This window comes from Scheffersomyces xylosifermentans (genome assembly GCF_036884685.1).
Source record: "Scheffersomyces xylosifermentans strain CBS 12540 chromosome Unknown RJT20scaffold_1, whole genome shotgun sequence".
Taxonomy (NCBI): Eukaryota; Fungi; Ascomycota; class Pichiomycetes; order Serinales; family Debaryomycetaceae; genus Scheffersomyces; species Scheffersomyces xylosifermentans.
Genome location: NW_027042939.1, coordinates 1165204 through 1184984, shown reverse-complemented (window position 1 = coordinate 1184984; position 19781 = coordinate 1165204). Strand labels below are relative to the sequence as shown.

The 19781-nt window shown below is 40.8% G+C and overlaps 7 protein-coding genes across 7 annotated transcripts; 4 read left to right on the top strand and 3 right to left on the bottom strand. All coding sequences in view use genetic code 12, as the record gives it.

Annotated features, from left to right (window-relative positions):
* The first annotated feature begins 873 nt into the window (after positions 1-873).
* Positions 874-2140, top strand: YVH1 (tyrosine protein phosphatase). The gene has a single exon (XM_064915709.1). It carries the CDS (start codon positions 1118-1120, stop codon positions 2096-2098), a length of 981 nt encoding a protein of 326 aa, XP_064776976.1. The 5' UTR covers positions 874-1117; the 3' UTR covers positions 2099-2140.
* Positions 2141-3442, bottom strand: RJT20DRAFT_10474 (uncharacterized protein). Its single transcript, XM_064915708.1, has one exon. The coding sequence runs from the start codon at positions 3236-3238 to the stop codon at positions 2183-2185; it is 1056 nt and encodes a 351-aa protein (XP_064776975.1). The 5' UTR covers positions 3239-3442; the 3' UTR covers positions 2141-2182.
* Positions 3443-3474: 32 nt separating this feature from the next.
* NCS2 (Ncs2p) lies at positions 3475-5341 on the bottom strand. Its single transcript, XM_064916114.1, has one exon. The coding sequence runs from the start codon at positions 5063-5065 to the stop codon at positions 3647-3649; it is 1419 nt and encodes a 472-aa protein (XP_064776974.1). The 5' UTR covers positions 5066-5341; the 3' UTR covers positions 3475-3646.
* Positions 5342-5351: 10 nt separating this feature from the next.
* Positions 5352-6158, top strand: RJT20DRAFT_10471 (uncharacterized protein). Its single transcript, XM_064915707.1, has one exon. It carries the CDS (start codon positions 5677-5679, stop codon positions 6061-6063), a length of 387 nt encoding a protein of 128 aa, XP_064776973.1. The 5' UTR covers positions 5352-5676; the 3' UTR covers positions 6064-6158.
* Position 6159: 1 nt separating this feature from the next.
* Positions 6160-10091, bottom strand: RJT20DRAFT_10470 (uncharacterized protein). The gene has a single exon (XM_064915706.1). The coding sequence runs from the start codon at positions 9978-9980 to the stop codon at positions 6309-6311; it is 3672 nt and encodes a 1223-aa protein (XP_064776972.1). The 5' UTR covers positions 9981-10091; the 3' UTR covers positions 6160-6308.
* Positions 10092-12330: 2239 nt separating this feature from the next.
* On the top strand, positions 12331-15357 carry BOI2 (Boi2p; the record flags this gene model as incomplete). Its single annotated transcript, XM_064920200.1, has 1 exon — positions 12331-15357. The coding sequence occupies one exon, from the start codon at positions 12331-12333 to the stop codon at positions 15355-15357; it is 3027 nt and encodes a 1008-aa protein (XP_064776971.1).
* A 954-nt stretch (positions 15358-16311) lies between these two features.
* Positions 16312-18844, top strand: CDC27 (anaphase promoting complex subunit). The gene has a single exon (XM_064915705.1). It carries the CDS (start codon positions 16425-16427, stop codon positions 18657-18659), a length of 2235 nt encoding a protein of 744 aa, XP_064776970.1. The 5' UTR covers positions 16312-16424; the 3' UTR covers positions 18660-18844.
* Positions 18845-19781: the final 937 nt, after the last annotated feature.

Here is a 19781-nt window from a genome sequence, read left to right as displayed (position 1 = left end):
AGCTAGCAACACATAGACAAGTCCGAGTTTACTCCGTCTTCTCGACTCACCCATCCTCTCATTTCTTGAAAGGATAGGTCGATGTGGCTCCATGTAGCAAAAACAATATCTGTAATGCGATGTTATTTTCTTAGTATAGCCCAACGGTTCTCGTCGGAGTAGATACAGTGTCAAACTCCGAATTGTATACGCGAGGCAATGGAATAGGGCTCAGCTAGGTGACGCCATTTTCGACGGAGTCCGACCCCCACATTTATGTATTCCTTAAGAATGAACTGATATTCTACAGCATCAAAACCTGAAAATGGCAATGCAGCTTCTCTCAGCCCAACATTAATGCTCGGCTGGGTTTAAAATCCGTTGAGCTCAAAACTACTTCCCGAAGTGAGGTACATGAAGGGTTGATATTTGATACTGCCTTGTTTTCTTATAGGCTTTTCTGGTAATTAGACTTTTGAGAAGCACATAGTTGTTATTACTACGTCGATGTACCCCAGCTTTCGGGCCGATCTTCTGAGCCCAATTTTATTGATCGCTTATTAACTAGTTCCGTTTTACGTGTCTTTTTACTCACTTTCAGCCTCATGTCCACGTAGCCCATTACTAGTGAGTACCTTCGATATTGCTCCTTACAGCGTTGATCAGTACTTATTGTAATCTGTATAAACATAAGCCCAGTGTTATATTGGTGGGGTTGGCAAGTTAACTATACTGAGAGTAGTTCTACGATGTATAATGATAATGGCGTGAATTCATCATCTTATATAATTAACATGAATTGTATTATTTTTGCAGACTTTTCTCAATTTTTTGGCAACACTAGATATAAGTGCAGCTAAAGAAATTTCTTGGTCTTGATAAAGATAATATTTGGTTGTAGCATATAATATTTCGCTATATGTATACATCTTACAAAATACTATGGATATGATGTAGTTAAATTGAAAATATCGATACATCACTTCTCCAACTTCAAACGAACAAAAAATTTTGGAACCATTTTTGTCGCAATCTGGCAGCATCTGCAAAAAAATGGAATAATTTCTTGTCTAAAAAATTTAATCATCTCGCTTTACTAAACAATGCGAAGAGCTGTTTGTATCTTAAGAAACTTACTATGTTACACCGTATATTAGGAGGAATATACTTGTCTTCCATAGAGCCAATTAATGCTGGAATAGACTTAAAAAACGAATACAAAATTACACATATCTTATCCGTGGTACCTGGTCCCATCCCTGCGGAGTACACCACTAACTACATTTTCAAGCAGATAGAGGTCACCGATGAAGAGACCACGAATATAATACAATATTTCGAGTCCTCTTATGAATTCATAGATGATGCATTATTCAAGAATTCAAAAGATCCGAAAAAGCACCTGGGAAATGTTCTAGTTCACTGCTCCCAAGGTGTTTCTCGTTCAGTCACCATTATTATTGCATATCTCATGAAGAAGTACAAGTTAGCAATCGATCAGGCACTTCACGCTGTTACTAGAAAAGTACCTGAGGCGCAACCAAATGCTGGCTTCATGGAGCAGTTGGTATTATACAAAGATATAGACTTCAAAGTTGACGTCTCAAATGAATTATACAGGCAGTTTGTGGTTGACAACAGTCTTAAAATGGATCCATCAGGATCGTCTTTGCGTGATTTGAACTTATTTAAAGTCAAAGAAGAGAAAGAAGAAGGATCCAAGGATTTTGAATTGAGATGTAAGAGATGTAGACAGGCTTTGGCATTAAATGATAATATCGAAGCTCATGATCCACCAGACTCTGAATCACGCCAATCCCAGTTCATAAAAAAGGCTCCAAATTCCAGACGGATTATATCAGTCCAAGAAGCTAGTTCAAGTTGTTCGCACCATTTCTTATCCGACCCCGTGAATTGGATGAAACCAGAATTGGAAAGGGAAGACATAGAGGGGAAATTCCTATGCCCCAAATGTGATGCTAAAGTCGGTGGATACAGCTGGAAGGGATCTAGATGCTCCTGTGGAAAATGGATGGTACCAGCTATCCATTTGCAGGTAGCTAAAGTGGATTGTATTAAGAGCATACCACAATTGCATACGTTGTCACACCCAAGCTAGTTATATTGATAGACTTATAGATTTAGCTATGTTTATTCACATTTGAGTAATGTATCTTATGGGCTTCGCTTCACGCAAAAAATTTTAATCAGCATCGACCACCATGTCTAAGTCAGAATGATCTTGTTCATTCTCATCTTGAATCTCGTCAATACGATTCAAAGAGAAAGCATTTGCACTTTGATTGACTGACGTTTGAAGCGGACTAGAGAAAGACGTTGGATTTGTAATAACTGTTCTTCCTGAGTTAAGGTTAGCGGAGGTCACTGTAGTAGAAGACGCCCCACTATTAATGAACATATATTGATTTGTGTCTGCATTCAAACTGTGGTCATCTTGGTATTCTACTTCATCGGCCATGAAACCTTCATCCTCCAAGCTATCACGATACCCAGGTTCCTCCAGTGGTAAACGGAACCTACTATGACGCCTTAAACTCTCTTCTTCCGGCTCTGTGGATTCAAACAACGGATCATCGTCCTCTTCTTCAAGTCCATCGTCTTCCGATAGAGATACTTCTCCATCAAATACAACTTCCGCTTCTCGACTCTCTTCACCTCCAATAACCTCCATTTGTTGACTGAGTGATAAATTGCTGCTTCCATTAACTCCCGTACCAGTATGGGTATTTTCAGCAGTGTTTACATACGACGGGTCATCATACTGTTGTTCGCTGACATTGAAATGCCCTGCATCATCATAGTCAATTTCTTCCATAGTTCTATCTATGCCAATTGGCCGTATTGTCGTGTATCCTGTATTCCGTATTCTCTCAAGTTGTTCGACTTTCAGTTGTGCCAACGGTGTGGTTGTTAGAATGCTAGCACCAGTACTAGGTGTAAATCCAGTCATAGACGATGTACTTTGTATTATGTAGTCCAATTGTAGAGAACTAGCACCTGGATATTCCGCAGTGTACGCCAGCAATGGAGGCGCAAACAACAGTCGAAGGTACTTCCGTTGATCTGCCAAGACCTGTTCGTTGGTCAGACGTGTGTTCTGGTTAGATGTGGATGTATGCCTTGATTGGTGTTGCAGCGAGCCTTGGTTAATTGGTTCCTGAGACCTGAGTGTCTTATTTGTCTCTTCATGGTTCCATAGCATATACAAGTCCTTGGGGAACAAATTGGGTGAGTACATCTGGTATTTCCCTAGTGGTAGACAATAATGTGTATGTGTTTAATGAAAGAGTATATAACAAGTATCTTCTGGTTGGAAAGTATTAAATCCATAAATCAAATGATGTGAGCGGCTATTTTCTTAATTATCCATTTAGCGCGTAGTTTATATTAAGGGGTAATTCGGGGTTAGGTTTGGCCTCTGAGAATAGTAGTTGTATGGCCAACACCGAGTGGTCAGGGAATTGACAAACGATGGGTTGATGGTAGTTGGGTTACAATTTTTTGTAAATTCATTATTTAGTTGATTGTTAGTATATATAGTAGACTATATATTTTATGTATACTTTTTCGTGGTTTGTGTGGTATGTATGGTACGTATGCTATCGTTTGTAAGAAGTTTATGAGTACTTCTGTCTAGTGTATAATTCTATATGTGTTGCCCATCGACGACCTCACCTTCCTCATCCTCATCATCTGTTAATATATATTCGTCAAGAATGTCCTGTTTGTTGAAGGAATATATATTACTAAGAGGCCTCTCACCATCCTCCTCTTTGTTCTTCACAGGCCACACAAAACCCGTGTCTTGCTTCACTCCTCCCAATGTGACGATACACCCGTAGCAAATGTTCACTGGCTTGCTATTGGTGACATCTGCCTCTTCTGGATTCCCAAACGTCTCTTTGTAGAGTTCAACATACTCCTTTTCTTCTTCTGTCTCTACAGGTGCGGCATCGTTAACGGTAATCCTCCGTAACCATTCTTTAGCGTCCTGGTAGATGTAAACTCCGCAAATCTGACAGCTTCCCATTTCATGGGAAACTTGGGGAGCACCAAGCTTTTCACCTGTCTTTACCACCGTGGAGGCAGTAGATGCATAACCCGTAGCGTCCAACTGGCTAAAGTAATTGGTTGTCAAGTCCCTAATCGTCAAGTTTTTAGTAATTTTAGACTTCACAACGGTCGACTTGACTTCAAACTCCTTTAAATCTTCCAAATTAGCGTAAGCCACTACCTCCGCATACAAGACATCTCGTAAAGGAAATAGTATGCTGAACTCCTTTCCACGGAAATGCACTGTGTGATCTGAGATAGCTTGATAGATATTGGAACCCCTTCCCTTTACTGTTAATGCAATGATTTCGTTTGCTATTCTGGTCATGCTATGACCATATATTATAGTCTCACATCCCTCTAAATAAGCTGTTCTTAAAATCAACTCATCATACATGATAGTGAGTAAATCTTCAACTGAGGACTTATTTGGACACAACTTCAAGATATCAGTTACGGTATATTCCTTATCTAACTCTATCGAGCTTTGCAATGCAGTGAAGTCCTTACTGAGGAGAACTTTTTGTAACATGTTTTGGTCAATTATATATGACTCCAAAGAGAGAACTTTGTAATCGACTTCGATTGGAGCATACCTGCTTACCAATTGTGGCAAAATGTCGTTTACGTGGCGGTCTAGAGCTTCCAAGTCAAACTCGTCAACATTCAATATCACAAGTTCAAATCCCTGCTTTCCTTTGTGACTCTTGTACTGTTCCTGGAGCAATGAAGACATCACGTCCAAAAGAACTAATGAGGATACACCTCCCGATAATGCTAACAATACCTTTTGAGTTCCGAATTTTTCAGCGGCAGGTCCGTATCTGACCTTGTATCTATCATCAAGCATCTGCTTACGTTGCTTACCACGAATGAACCTTATAAAACAGTTGTGACAAAAGTGTTCCTTTCTGGAAATCAAAATTGCCTTTTCAATTTTGCATCTTTGGCAGAGCGTTTGAGTATCTTCTGAGAGATACTTTATCGGTGTATTCGACTCTCCCTCAGACATAGCGTCTAATTTAATATCCCAAACCAATTTTCCCCAAGAGATCCAACCAATATCTTGGACATAAACTCAATAATACAACCACTTCTTATTATAGTTACATTTCTCCATACTAATAGGATCCAAAATATTTCATGGAGTCATCGCGATAGTATACAATCTGCAAAATCTGCGAGGCCTGCAGATTACGGAAATGGAGGATTGCAGCCTTCACTATATAGTGTTTGTAGGTCACATTGATGATTTCATATAAACAGATTTGTGGTATTTGTATAAAATGTGTCATCTATTTGAAAAAAGTAATAAGTACTAATAGTATAACAAATATAGCAGTTCTACGTAAAATTATTATAATAAAAATCTTGTTGTCTGTCAATAATAGAGCTCAGTGGAGTGTCTGAGTAACCACAGCTAAAAGCATTAACGAGGGAATTCCTCACATGACCTCACAATAAATCGTTAACCAATTCCGAGGTGGAGTATGAATCGCATGAACCATAGTGAGAAGACAGCTTTTACATTCTAGTGTTTTAGTCTTCAGTCTTTATCTAGTACATCCCTCAAGCTTATCTATATTAATATACGTTCTCGCACAGGGTACGACTAATTGAAAAATGTCTGCTGACGGGGACAACAAAAGCCCTAAAGAAGTGGAGCCCAAGCCCGTTGAGGCAACCATACAACCTATCGAGACAGACTATGTGGAGAAGGATAAATCACAAGTTGATTTCACAAAGGGCGGTGTAGAGAACTTCAAGTTCTACCCAGACAACCCAGAAAACCATAGGCATAAATACAAATGGAGCTTGAAAGAGCCTCTGAAATATTACGATCCATGTGAGGAAAGTAGACAGGCCTCCATGAATTGCTTATTGCGAAATCCTAACGACCGTCTCATATGCCAGGATTTCTTCGATGCTTATAGGGAGTGTAAAAAGGACTTCTTCAACAAGAAGAAAAAGGATAGAAGGGAAGGAAGAGGAGGTTGGGGCTTATGGTGAAGTAGTATTGAAAAGGAAATATTTGCCCATTGTGGTGGTCTATGCTGAATATGTATATAGTTGGATAAGATACAGTCAAATAGTCAAATAAAAATGTAATATTATCCTATTAGCTAATGATATGAGAATGAAGTTGAGCTATGTAGTATTACGTTGAGTAATACCGTAATGTCAAATGATTTTGAATTGAAAGTTATTTTCGTATTTTATCCCATATATCCTTTTTAAATATATTATTAACCTTTTCAGACAACGCTATAACTTGGATTTCCACCACCAATTCCGTACTCCCAGAGGTCCTTTTTGAACCTTCCATATAATTTAGTCTCTACAAACTCATCGTATGGATTTCTGAAGGACTCTCTTCTTCCAATGAAAGCATTCAAATTGTTTGGAACACTTTCTGGTTCCGTAGAGAATAACTCTCTGTCATCCCTGATCAATTGCGTTCTAATTATATCATTCATGCTATGTCTAGTAGAGTGAACGCTTACCACACTTAGCGACCGCTTGGAAAGAACATCTTTATACTGCAAATAGGGAAGTGTGTTATGAATCTCGAGCTCCCCCGTTTTCCGGTTTAGAGAGCAGATTAAAGTGGTGCTCTGACTCTCCGTAAGATTTTGATATTTTTCATCCTCCAGTATTTGATCAATTACTTTTTGATATGCCTCCTTAACATTTTGCTCCATTATGGAGTTCTCAAAATAAAATTTGATGAAGTTGTCCAAATACGCAGATATATCAATTTTCATGGTGAAGAGGATATAATTTAACTGTATGTTGACCAATGACGCCAGGTCATCTCTAGTGAGTTGTTCACTTAAACGATGTGCCAACGTTCTCTCCCAGTCTTCTAAAAAGAAATCCCTATAATTTCTGGCACCAAATTGCCTAGCAGCCCTCTGCTCTTCGAGAACTGGAATAGCTGCATCCTCATCCCAAGGAAAATCTTTCGTAAGCTCATAGATGTTCGATCTGAATTCTTTAGTCATATGAAGTGCTTCCGATTTTTGCATTCTAGGTACCTTGGATCTCAGAAAGCGAAGCAAGTTCTTGTTCAACTCTGACAAAAAGGCCAAAAAATATGATTCCTTAAATTGCACAAAAGGTTGTAACCTCATCCACTCCAGAAGTTGCAATCTGATTCTCGTCGACTTGAGTTTCAGAGCCAGTGAATTACGGAAAACCATATTATCAGCTGGCTTAGGGTTGGATAAGAAGCGCAAATCATTGATCTTAAAGTCAATAATATTACCCTCGAAAGGAACGTTCATACTTGACAGGGTAAGCACGCTTTTGTTCGTGAAAGTCTTAACACGCTCATCTTTATCTAATCTGTCCAAAAGGTTTAACTTGCGTAGCAAATTAGGATTTTTAGGTAAGTAGTTCGAGTGGACATTAAAGCCACACAAATAATGTGCAAAGCGCTCTAACCGCAACAAATATATCAAAGGACCACCCCCAGCATGATGGATATTAAAAAGACCAAATACTTTTTTATTCTCGTAGTCGACGTTGCTGAAAACGAGATCACAGTCCTCATCACGACCTCCTGAAGCGGAGAGTTTGAAGCAAGAACCGGATTGAAATGTGGAGCAAAACTGAACATTCATAATGCTCTCTTTTTCTGCACGAGAAATTCTGATATTGTGTTCATATTTGGTACCACTCGTCAGTTTGCCTTTGGAATATCTAGCTGCTTCTTCATCTTCAACCGCTTTAACCTTTTGTCTCTTGTGTTTGTTTGTCGTGGAAATTGGACTGGAGGGAGAACTACGAGATGAAGTAGCACAAGAGTTGCGCCTTGACTTCCTCTTAATTCCCTTCGTTGTAACCGTGTTTGCAGAACCGTTTGATTCCAACCACAACCAATTGTGTCTTCTTTTGAGTAAATATTTATCCATAAAAATCTCCAAATTTGGAAAGACATCCTCTGAAGGGTATGCACTCAATTTCAGGAAGAACAAGTTACTGAAATTGCGATTATTATCTTCTGCAGACCTCGTGAAAAGAGGAGACTCGCCATGAAAGTTCTTCATGGCCTTAATTCCGCGTAGAATTTTACTGATATCACGTTGAAGGACTCTAGCTTCGTGATTTAAGAGCTCCTTAATACGATCGCTCGTTTTTCTCTTTTTGTTAGCTTCCGTAGTGGAACCTTGTAGGTTGGTTTCCGATTCTTCTTGCGATGATCTTGGCCTTATTCTGATTGCATTTTGCCTCCGGAGGGGAATCCCAGAATCTATCGTAGTCTCGTCATTATCAAGGTTGAGATATAAGTCAATTGGTCTACCACGTGCCAGTACAAGGGTATTCATATTTGTATAATTTTGGCGTGCAGAAGAAAGGAGAAGCCGCTCGTTTGATTGAATGTCAGAGCGGAGACTGTCTTCATCATCTTCATCACTTGAACCTTCATCGCCTACCCCGGGAGGTTGTCGCTGATACATATGTGTTCTATTTCGAGCTCTTATAGGGAATCCAAGAAGATAATCGTCTTCATTAACATCATCATTGTCTTCTTCGTCATTTTCATCATATCCGTCATCCATGAACTCTTCGTCATCATCGTCGGCATCATCATCATCATCCTCGCCCGAATAAGCCATGTCCGTTTCATCTAGAAGACCATCTGAAACAGTGGGCTCTTCAATGAGCCGATAATTGTCATTAATGTTAGCGGTCGGAGAGGATACAGCATTGCTAAATAAGCTGCTAATTGTATTAGAGTTAGCGTTGCTCGTGGGGTTGGAATTACTATTGTTATCCAAGTTCCGGAGTTGTTCAGGAATGTTGTTTACTGCCAAATTTGGTAAGTTATTAGCATGTACTCTTGACGACTCCGAGTTACCTGAATTGATATAATTTCTCCGCTCTCCGATAGCGACCATGCTATCAGCGGCATTTGCATCTAGGTTTGTTCCAAGGTAAACTTGCCTTATGGTGTCCATTCCCGTCAGGAATTCTGCTGCAGTAATGTCCCCTCTGTCAAAACGAGAGCGTATTTCCCTGACTTCACGGTTAAGTGACACCATACGAGCTTGGCCAATAGTTGTATCTGAAGGCGTGAATATTGTACTTTCATCTGTGCGTGTCCTGGAAGTCAGTTCTCGTTGAGCTTGTGTTAACATTTCTGCACGAGAGAGTCGTCTCAGGCGTTCTCTTTCACGAATAGCAGCTTCCTGACGCCTGTATTGATCTTCTGTAATTTCTCTATGGATATGGCGAATATGCAAGTACTCTAGCTCTGTTTGGAGTAGTGGATCTAGCAATTCCATATTATCTTCAAAGTTGGTTACATTGGCTGCATTGTAACTGTCTCTATAACCGTCCATATCATTACTATTTGAAGTGATACGGGAGCTGACATCTTCCATGAGACGGTTGTAATTTGATTGTAACCTATTTACATCATTTAAATGACTCATTATACGAGTTCTGAATGTTGCTTCTGGAGACACCACAGTACTACTACCCGAGCTGCTCCGATCAGATAAATTAGACGTAGCTGAAGCATTATTATTGGTATTCTCGGTGGTGCTATTTGTTGGTTCGAGATCTCTAGTGGCCCTGTAGATATAATCTGAAAACACATTAATAGAGTTTAACATGGTTCCTTGATTTCTACCGGGTGGTGACTCAGCTATGGTGTTATTTCCTTCATTTGTACTACCTCCTAATGTAGAAATATAGTTTAGATACCTGTAAGTGTGACCGGCAAGCGGCGGATGGAGCAAAGGTCTGGCTGTGGTAGTGTTGGAAGAAGAACTTGTTGAAGCATTATTCGCAGCCTCAGCGTTTCTGGATATGGTTTCTGTATTTGAACCAGCTTCTTCATTTGGATTGCCTGAAACAATCGCAATTTCTTCTGGAGTCTGCTCCCCAGATAAATTTGGGGACAGCGGTGGGGGCATTTCTCAAGAAATTAACTCTATCCTTACAGCTGTGTGGGGAAGACGATAGCGATGGGTTTCAACAATATCCCAAAATTATCGCCGACACTTGCTTGTTTAGATGATGACAGTATCGAAAACCCCTTGAAAACCTCGCCTTTCTGTAACACTGTTGGTTTAACTACTGGTGGTGTGCTATGCTAGCAGACGCACGCTTTGGTCGTAGTTCACTATGAGATCAGGTTCACACTGTTATATTACGCTTAGTTTGCAATGTGACCGGGGGAAAATCCACGGAAGCTGGAGAACCCAAATGCTTGAATGGAGCCCGCTGAGAATGTTTGCACCACAAGGAGTTAAGTGTCAATAGAAATGAAAGATACCGGTGTAGTTGTTCATGGCGGTTAAGTTTATGACTTCTTGAAATACAATCGATAGACATATAAGGCCTGAGACGGCATACTAGAAATGAGACGTGCAACGGGTGACAAGTTTTATCGTGATAAGGTAAAACTTCTGCACGTGATAGAAAACACGGGACAAAAAATTGGGTGCTCATCTACACGTGACTGAAAAATATTAATAAAAAAAGTGGGTGACAGTTGTCACCCAGGGTCCTATCCATAATAAGTTTTGGCTTGACAACTTACGCAAGACTGTGACTTTTTCTAATTTGAGGTGCATTGACAAAATCCTGTCAAGTGGAGCCTAAGATATATTATTTTTGAGGTCATTTCAGGCTCCAGTGAACAAGTTACGAACACTTTCTACTGTAACCAGTGGGCCAGTGGCAGGGTGTAGGGAGTAATTTCAGAGCTCCAAAAATATAGTCTATATCTAGATACATTGTTTTCATATGAGCATTTATGTAGTAACCCTGGTCTGAATCGGATCTGAATAGGCAATTCTTAGCCCTGTTTCACCACAGCATGCCCAGTTTCGTTTAGAAGTTAATATCACAGTTGGTAACAACATATCTTTTTTTTGTAAGTCTTTGGCCACATCGCATCTAGCATCAATATCTAGCCTGGTTTGTTGCAATCCATGATGTCTCCTTGTAATTTACCTTGTGTTATCTGCGATCGCACATGGTAATAGACGGTACTTGCTTCTGCACTACTGCAGAAATGTCGTAGTTGATGCACTGATTGCCGATTTTCAAAATTTCGGTGTGATATTTTACTTAAACTTAGGTACTGGGAGCACAAGACCACCTCATTTCTGGTGCCGATCGCCATAGTGCTGGATTACTCCTTGGCTCTAGGGGAACACAGGGGGATGAGTGCAGGGAAAATGTACTAAATTTTCTGGAAGGGTGCTGTTGTGCTTCCATTTCAACAGATGTCGTAATTCTTGAATTCTGGAGTACTGAGCCAGGGAGCCCTAACTATTGTCATCTTGACAGTAGCCCTTGTTGTATGCGCCTCTCTGGTCACTCTACGACGGTTGTAACCAATTGCAGAGTATGTCGTGTAAAACGTTGATTTTCACGGCATCGATTTGCCCATGGCTCGCACCGTCACTGTCGTTGGTAACTAACCATTTTAGCCCAAGCCACCGTAGCCTGCCCTTGGTTGGCTGTAGGAGGGCGACCACGACATAACTGGTTTTAGACTTCATTAAGATTTAGTCTTTCCAGTTCTGGGCTGGGGCATTTCCGCTTCCTGTTTCTACTACTCTCACTTCCCTTTTCTGACATCACTCGCTTGCAGCCTGCACCTTCTGCCGCACTCTCCCTCCTCCTCTCTACCAATTTCGTCTAGATAAGTGCTGTGCTTCCAGCCCATACCTAGTGCAATGTCGCATGTCGCAAATGTCTAGGGGTCCGTTTCTTTTTGGCTCTGGCCTTTTTCTCAGTTTTTTTTTTCCTCATAACAACAACAAATAATTAGACACCGAATCTTTTACACTAGAACTGCTAGACAGCTTACATTTAGGGTTTTGTATACTTTCATCTTCTTAGCGATACGTATCAGTTCGTGTTATCATCCATCAAAACCTAATATCACGAACCACCAACCAGGTTCGGAACCAACCCCACAGTCACTTCAGCCTCACCTTATTCGCACTGATCTGTCTGCGAGCCTGTCCTTTAGTAATTTAATATTAATATCCATCAAGTCGTACGAACCGCGGACTGCTGGTCATACTACTATTTGGGCACAGCCAAGTGATAGCGAACTCACGGATATTAATACTACAAAGAACCGCTATATCCTAGATATTTGACCCACATCGCCCCACCGGTCCTTATCGTATACATCAGTTGGACCACTGCTTTGTCTCTGGCGCTGAATAGTGATCCTCATAATCCAACAACACCACCATAATTACTTCCATCCTATCATACCAAAATCTCACATATACAACAATGGCGAACTCAGTGTACATCTGTATCAAACAGTTCAACGCTCGTCTTGGAGATGAGCTCTCGCTCAAAGTCGGCGACAAGGTAGAAGTGCTTGCCGACGACTCAGAATACAACGACGGCTGGTATATGGGTAAGAACCTTTTGACGGGAGACGTAGGATTATACCCTAAAACATTTACACAACTTTTAAAGAAGCAAGAGAAGCCACTAATGCGTTCTCGTAGTAGGAGAATGACCAGTTCAACTAGCGTAAACAGCAAGGAGGGCAAGGATAGTCGAGAGCAATCTCCAGCCCCCAATGGAACAACAAGTATCCATAATAACATACCTACTACATCGAGCAACCTCAAAGAAACTCGCTCAGCTCCTTCGGCAGAAGTAACACAACTTTCAGAGAATATCCAAAAATTGAATGGTAAGCTGACGTTCAAGCTGACCAAGAAAAATGACAACAGCGATAACTCAACCTTCAGCAACGAGTCAAACAATTCAATGTTAGCTCTTAAGACACTTAATGGATCCAAACTGAATTTTGCCTCCCATGACGCTTCCAGTAGTGAAAATGCCAACTCAAACTCCAGCGCTGGGGCTTCCACCAACACAACGGCATCCACTATGTCGGAGATTGACAAGGCCCTTAAAGAACTCCATTCTGAACCTCGTCCCGGTGCGGCTGCTGTCTCGGATAGTGATGTCCACTCAAATAAATCTAAGCTGGCACCAGTAGAGGTTTTGAATCCTCGTGACGCCGAGTCGTGGACTCCACAGCAGGTATCATTATACTTTAGCCATAATTTGGGCTTCGAGCAAGATGTAGCAGAAAAGTTTGCTCATCACAAGATCACAGGACCTATCCTTTTTGAATTGGATTTGAGCCATTTAAAGGAGCTCGACATAGACTCCTTTGGCACAAGATTTGAGATCCACAAGGAGATTGTGAAATTGAAAGAAATTTGTGGCAAGACAAACAACCTCGATCAAGGAAAACTGTTACCTAATGCCGCAAATGGAGCCTCAAACGGCGGTTACACCACTTCTGACCCCAAGGCCAATGGCTTCAACAAAATCAGGTCGCTTGTCAACCCAAGTACTATTAACCCAAACACAGTCGCCCCACAATCTACAAGAACACCAGACAACAGCAGTCCAGTTGAAGAACAGTTCCACTCTCCAGAAAATGAATCTTTTAACGCTACTCGTGACTTACCACACAACAACTCAGATGAAGAAAGGGCCAATTCCAAGCCAACTCAGCTTATGCCATCGGCTCCATTATCATCTACGGTCAAGGATAATGGATTTTACAAGGGACACCTGCGCCGCCGTTCACAATCTATGGATAACCTTACTTCTCCAAAACTCAATGGTAAAGGAGAATCCGGCTCTTACAGTTTTGGAGGTGAAGATAATGGTCTCTACCTTACAAGGACTAACGTATCAAGACCTTCTTCTTCAGTATACGAGCAATCCCTATCAAGCCACAAGAAAACTGACTCTCAAACTTCAGTGGTACCTAACCTTCATCGCCGTAATTCTTCAGTTGTATCAGCCCACAAACGTCATTCCTCATTGTTTTCATTCCTCGGTGGAGGAGAAGAGAAGTCTTCCAAGGCCAATGGAGCAACTGGTAAGCTTCAAAGCAACAATTTATTCAAAGAAGATACCAAGCTGCTTATCTCTCCCGCACAAGTCAAACGTGAGAATGGAAGCCTGACTCCAGTAAGAAATAAATTGAGCACAGATTCACCAAGCAGCACTATTGACATCGATGACGCCACGCTTTCTCCTCATAAACTGAAGCTGATTTCGTACAGAAACAACGACAGCACTTCAAGTGTGAATAAAGATGACAAGCGTTCAGTGTCGGATGCTTCTGCTGTAGGGAGACTAAAGAACTTGAAGACAACATCAACACAGAACTTTAAGAGTTTGACATCTTCGAGAAAGGCGAAGACGTCTGCATTCCAAGAAGGTATCAGAGATGTTACTCCTGACGAAGCTATAAAGTCGGCAAGCTTTAGTGGTTGGATGTCGAAACGTTCTTCGAATACTGTAGCATGGAGGTCTCGTTACTTTACTCTCCACGGAACAAGACTTTCGTACTTCGCATCGTTGAGAGATAAGAAGGAGAAGGGATTAATAGACATCACGGCTCACAAGGTTATACCTATTAGCACCGAATCAGATGATATCAATGATAGGACGGATAAGTATAATGCCTTGTACGCTTCTTCTACGTTCAATGGTAGTTACTGTTTCAAGTTAGTACCTCCCGCACCTGGTTTCAGAAAGGGATTGACCTTTACACAGCCTAAGACCCACTACTTTGCCGTGGACTCTCAAGAAGAGATGCGTGGATGGATAAAGGCATTGATGACAGCTACTATTGATATAGATGACACCGTTCCTGTCGTCTCTTCTTGCTCTACTCCAACTGTTAGCTTGAGCAAAGCTCAAGAGTTACTAGCTAAGGCTAGAGAGGAAACAAAGTTGAAAGATGAAGAATTAAGAGCCCAAGGATATTTGAGAGATGGCATTGATGAGGACTACAATCAGTTCTTACACGAGTCGCACCATCATGATTTCATTAACACAACTACAGATACTTCCTCTGTCGATGAGACCACCGTTTCTTCGGGTAATCCACCAAAATTGTCTGTGGACACAAACTTGAACAATGGTCACAACAAGTTCCAAAGAACGCCCTCTACACCTCAAATATCTTCTACATCAGGACAAAGTGGCTTTGCTTCCCCATACTTGCTTGCCTCCGGCTTATTGTCACCAAAGAGTAATGTTGGATCGTCTCCATCTGCAACACCACCATCTGTTCTGCGCTTTGAACAGAGCTATTTCAACGAAAATAATCAACCAGGGACTGCACTGACAACTGAAACCACCCCCAAGTCAGTGTACAGTAACGGGCGTATCATGGCTGCCCGCAAGAGATCGCAAGCGGAGAAGATGTTAGCTTATACGAGTGATGCCTCAGGTAACCACAGTTTCGTGATCAAGTCGAAAAAGTAAGTTGTGATATCTCTTACTTCAGACAAACTGCATAGTATTCATGAAGAATCAACTGGCAAGATTGGATCTGGTCCTTTGTGGAAAGCCGAGGGCGGTTTTAGATTTGCTAATTTTCAATAAGCGTATACAATTTGTTTAACGTATTGCCAACTATTCGAGTCTCTGAAATACAACAATAATGAAGCCTATTCGCACCCTAATTTCTAGTTATGTATTTTTAGCGAATTTCTAGTGTTTTAAATAACCTTTAATGTACTTTTATAACCAATGGAGAAGGTGTATGATGATTTAGTAGCTGACAACAATATGAAATAAGGCACAACAGTCGTATATTATGTTAGAAGGTGCCAACAAGACTTTGTGAAGACTTGGCTGTACTAGTATACTATCACAAAAGCTCATTAGGTCTTCTCAAATATAAGACAAGTACATATCTTTCATCATCACAAAAATCACTTACACAAATATTATTTTTAGTAGCATACTCGTTACTTAACCAAAAATAAAAAAGAAGAAGAATTCATTTTTCCTTTATATGACCAATACCATTATTCAAGAAAAGATGTATATATATATTTGCATATACACATACATATACATATATAACTTCCTAACTTCCTCTTAGCTGCAAAATACTCACCTGTAACTAACCTGTCAAAGATACTATACAGCCTAATATACAGCCCAATCAGCCCAATATACACCACCAGACATGTCTTCAGTTCACACGCTTTTGTGGACCTCAGTCCTGCATCCCCCATATCAATGTTTACTTCACTGGAAACATGGAACAGTGGAATCTGCACAGGATATCACCATGAATGCAACAGATACCAGTAGAAGAGGGGACAAGAAAGTTGGTTAAGGTGTTGATAGCGACACAGATAGAGAAAGAAATAAGACGTGAAAGTAACAGCAACTTTTAAGACAAGAATATAGTATATTATACTTATTGACTATCGTAAACAAACGGAACACGAATTCACAACCATTAACATTACATCTATATCGTATCGGTCTTCCAATAATAACTTACCACCAACAAAGAGATCGCAACATCCTCCATCATGCAACCAGATATAGACGCAGGGTTGCCGCCAGATGGCGCCTACATTCAGCAGCATCTCCGGTCGCTTATCATCCATTCGCTTGATTCCTTCAATTATACCAATGCTGAGTTTGCCTGTGAACGTCTTCTCGCAATGGACCCTACTGGACTTGACTCACAGTACCTCTATTGTTTGACCCTTTTCCGTCAGAATAAATTTAAATCTTGTTACAGCCGTCTTATAACAACTTCAGATACACATGAGCATTTAGGTTGTATGTTTATCCTTGGAAAATGCTGCTTGGCGCTTCAAAAATACAAAGAAGGCATATATCACTTACTTAAGCTAAACTACTTGTATAATGAAGCAGCTTTGGAAGAACCTCCAACTGGGAACGACAATGCTCAAACACCAATTAATCCTTTTTTCTTCACCACACCTCAACAGAAGCATCAGTACGAATTCCGAAGAAGTATCCATCCAGATGCATCTCTGGTTTATCACCTTTTAGGTGATTTGTACCGGGGAATGAACGATACGAAGAATAGCTCATTGAATTACGCACAAGCATTGAAGTTTAATCCCTACGACTTTGCAGCCTTCCAGGATTTATGCAAACTTGGAGCGAATGTCAGAGTTAAGTCTATATTCCGCACAAATCAGTCGCTTCAACAGAGCATTGGAACCAGAGGAAATGGAGTTATGGACGACGCAAACGTTACGTTTAACGAGATAAATGATATCTCCAATCCCTTTGCCAGCTCTGCCAGTAACTCAAGTATGAAGACAAGTTCAGATACACCCGTTATACATCAGGATGATTCTTTTGGAGGTGCCATGTCGACTCCAAGGCTCAAATTACCAGTAATCCCTGATGCTCCCCTTCGCAAATCCAATATCAATACGAGCCATGGCTCAAGTAGTAGTCACTTTGAGTTTACAAAGCCTAGTTTCCCCTTGGATACTGGATCTTCTGCTAGTGACAAGAAGCCAAGAAGAGAAAGTACATATTCTCGGATCACTTCTCGATTAATCTCACAACCTACAGGAACTGCTACAGGCACGGGCATCACTAATGTTCCCCTGGGATCTTCTGGAAAAGATAACCCAGCAATCAAATCTGTAGGTACCAGACCTGGCATGAAAAGAAATACTTCTAACTCAATTATTCCGATCAACGGTTCAGACAATGGGTCTGGAAGCTCCAGCAGTGCAGGAACACAACCTAACAAAGCATTATCAATATTGGCAGGGAAAGAAATAGAAAAGGCTGACAGATACTTATTCAGGTTGTACGTGATATTTGCAAAGAGTTTCAAGAGTATGAGCAAATACGATTGCTATAAGGCTATACGACTTCTTGAATCTTTGCCGGAAAGGGAAAAAGAGACACCTTGGGTGTTGAGCAAATTGGGAAGGTTGCATTACGAAATTGTAAATTATAAACAATCAGAGTACTTTTTCATTAAGTTGCGTAAGTTGGATCGTACCAGATTAGAAGACATGGAGTACTTTTCAACGCTATTGTGGCACTTGCACCGCAAGGTAGAATTGACATATTTGGCAAACGAATTACATGATCTTGATGCGGAGTCACCTATAACATGGTGTACTATAGGTAACTTGTTCTCATTGACTCGAGAGCCAGATGAAGCAATCAAATGTTTCAACAGAGCGATAAAGTTGGATGAGAAGTTTACATATGCCTATACATTGAAGGGGCATGAGTATTATGGTAATGACAATTACGAAATGGCACTTGAGAATTTCCGTATTAGTTTGCTCATCGATTCCCGTCATTATAATGCATTTTATGGTATTGGTATGGTGTACATAAACTTAGGTGACTACCAAAAGGCCGACTACCATTTCAGGAAGGCAGTTTCCATAAATCCTATCAACATTATTCTAATCTGTTGTGTTGGAATGGTTCTCGAAAAGTTGAACAAAAAGAACTTAGCATTGCGGCAATATGAGCTCGCGAACAAGTTGCAGCCAACGAACCCATTGCCAATTTTCAAAAAGGCACAATTGCTATTCTCCATGCAACAGTATCCGCAGGCATTGAAATACTTCGAGTCGCTCAAGGATTTGGCTCCAGACGAAGCATCAGTACACTTTTTATTGGGACAGCTTTACAACATCCAAAATGACAAGTTCCGTGCTATCAGAGAATTCACTATTGCACTTAACCTAGACCCTAAGGGCACATACTTGATTCGTGAAGCCATGGAGTCACTCAAAGATAAATAGTATAATTAATACATGTACAGCGTTGGATCCCCTGGGATCTTTCCACCTGATATTGATAGTTTATTTCGCAGCCCGGGCCAAGTGCCTAAGATATTGTAAATGTGCCTATTTCTGCTTGACATTTTAATATTCGTTTAAAACAATGGAGATTGACCCGGAAACAAAATAATTTATGTATACCCTGTACACAGTAGCACCACATTACGTAGCTTGCATATACATACAGCGGGATGGCACTCCTAATATTGCATTATCTGGATGAAGTTAGCAGCTTTTAGATCAAAGACAAAGAATTACAAGTGATCATGGGCATCGTACATAGTGTGAATATCTCCTATGGTTCATTCAGAGAAATTAAACAGGTTTTAATTAATGTCTAAAATCAACGTTGGCAGACCGTTGGAGTCGCTCATGCATGCGGATTACGACGAACTGATGGCTATTATGCACTCGCCGAGGCCAAAACACACCGACGAATGCAAATAGTGTAAAGGTGTGGGACTCCATTATCCCTAATAAAAAGGGGTAGGACAGATGGGAATAAGAGATGATATTTTCTAAAGCCATGCACTTAGGGTTAAGTTGAGTGTGGTAAATTTTGAGTTATTACCCATAGTCCTTTAAAATACAGCTCTTGGACGGCAGATAACTGGATGGACTTTAGAGAAAGTGTGACAAGATACCCAATGGAGCAGTCCTAATTAACACGACGAGCAATTATGTAATCTGGATTTTTCGTGTAATCCGAGCTTGTCGTTGGGCAAGCGGCATAGGGAGTTAGTTGAATAAAACCTTTACCTAATGATGCAAATGTGATTCTTTTAAAGTTTGCACCACACCATGATCACATGATGCATAATCATAAAATTCACAACACAGCCAAGAGCCCCGTCATGGACTTCTCTTGACTCTGTCCACGTTCTAAGACCCAATTCGCAGCCAATTTCACTTAGCACAAGAGGAGCGTTGGAAACAAAGAGACCTGACATGCAGTAGACGCCGTGAACCCATTGAAGAGATACTTTCTATGTTCATGTAGCACTAAGCCTGAGTATTTGGACCCGTAATAGGACCCTCCCCCGCCCTTTTGAAGAGCACGGAGAAACCATGAAATTAAAGTTG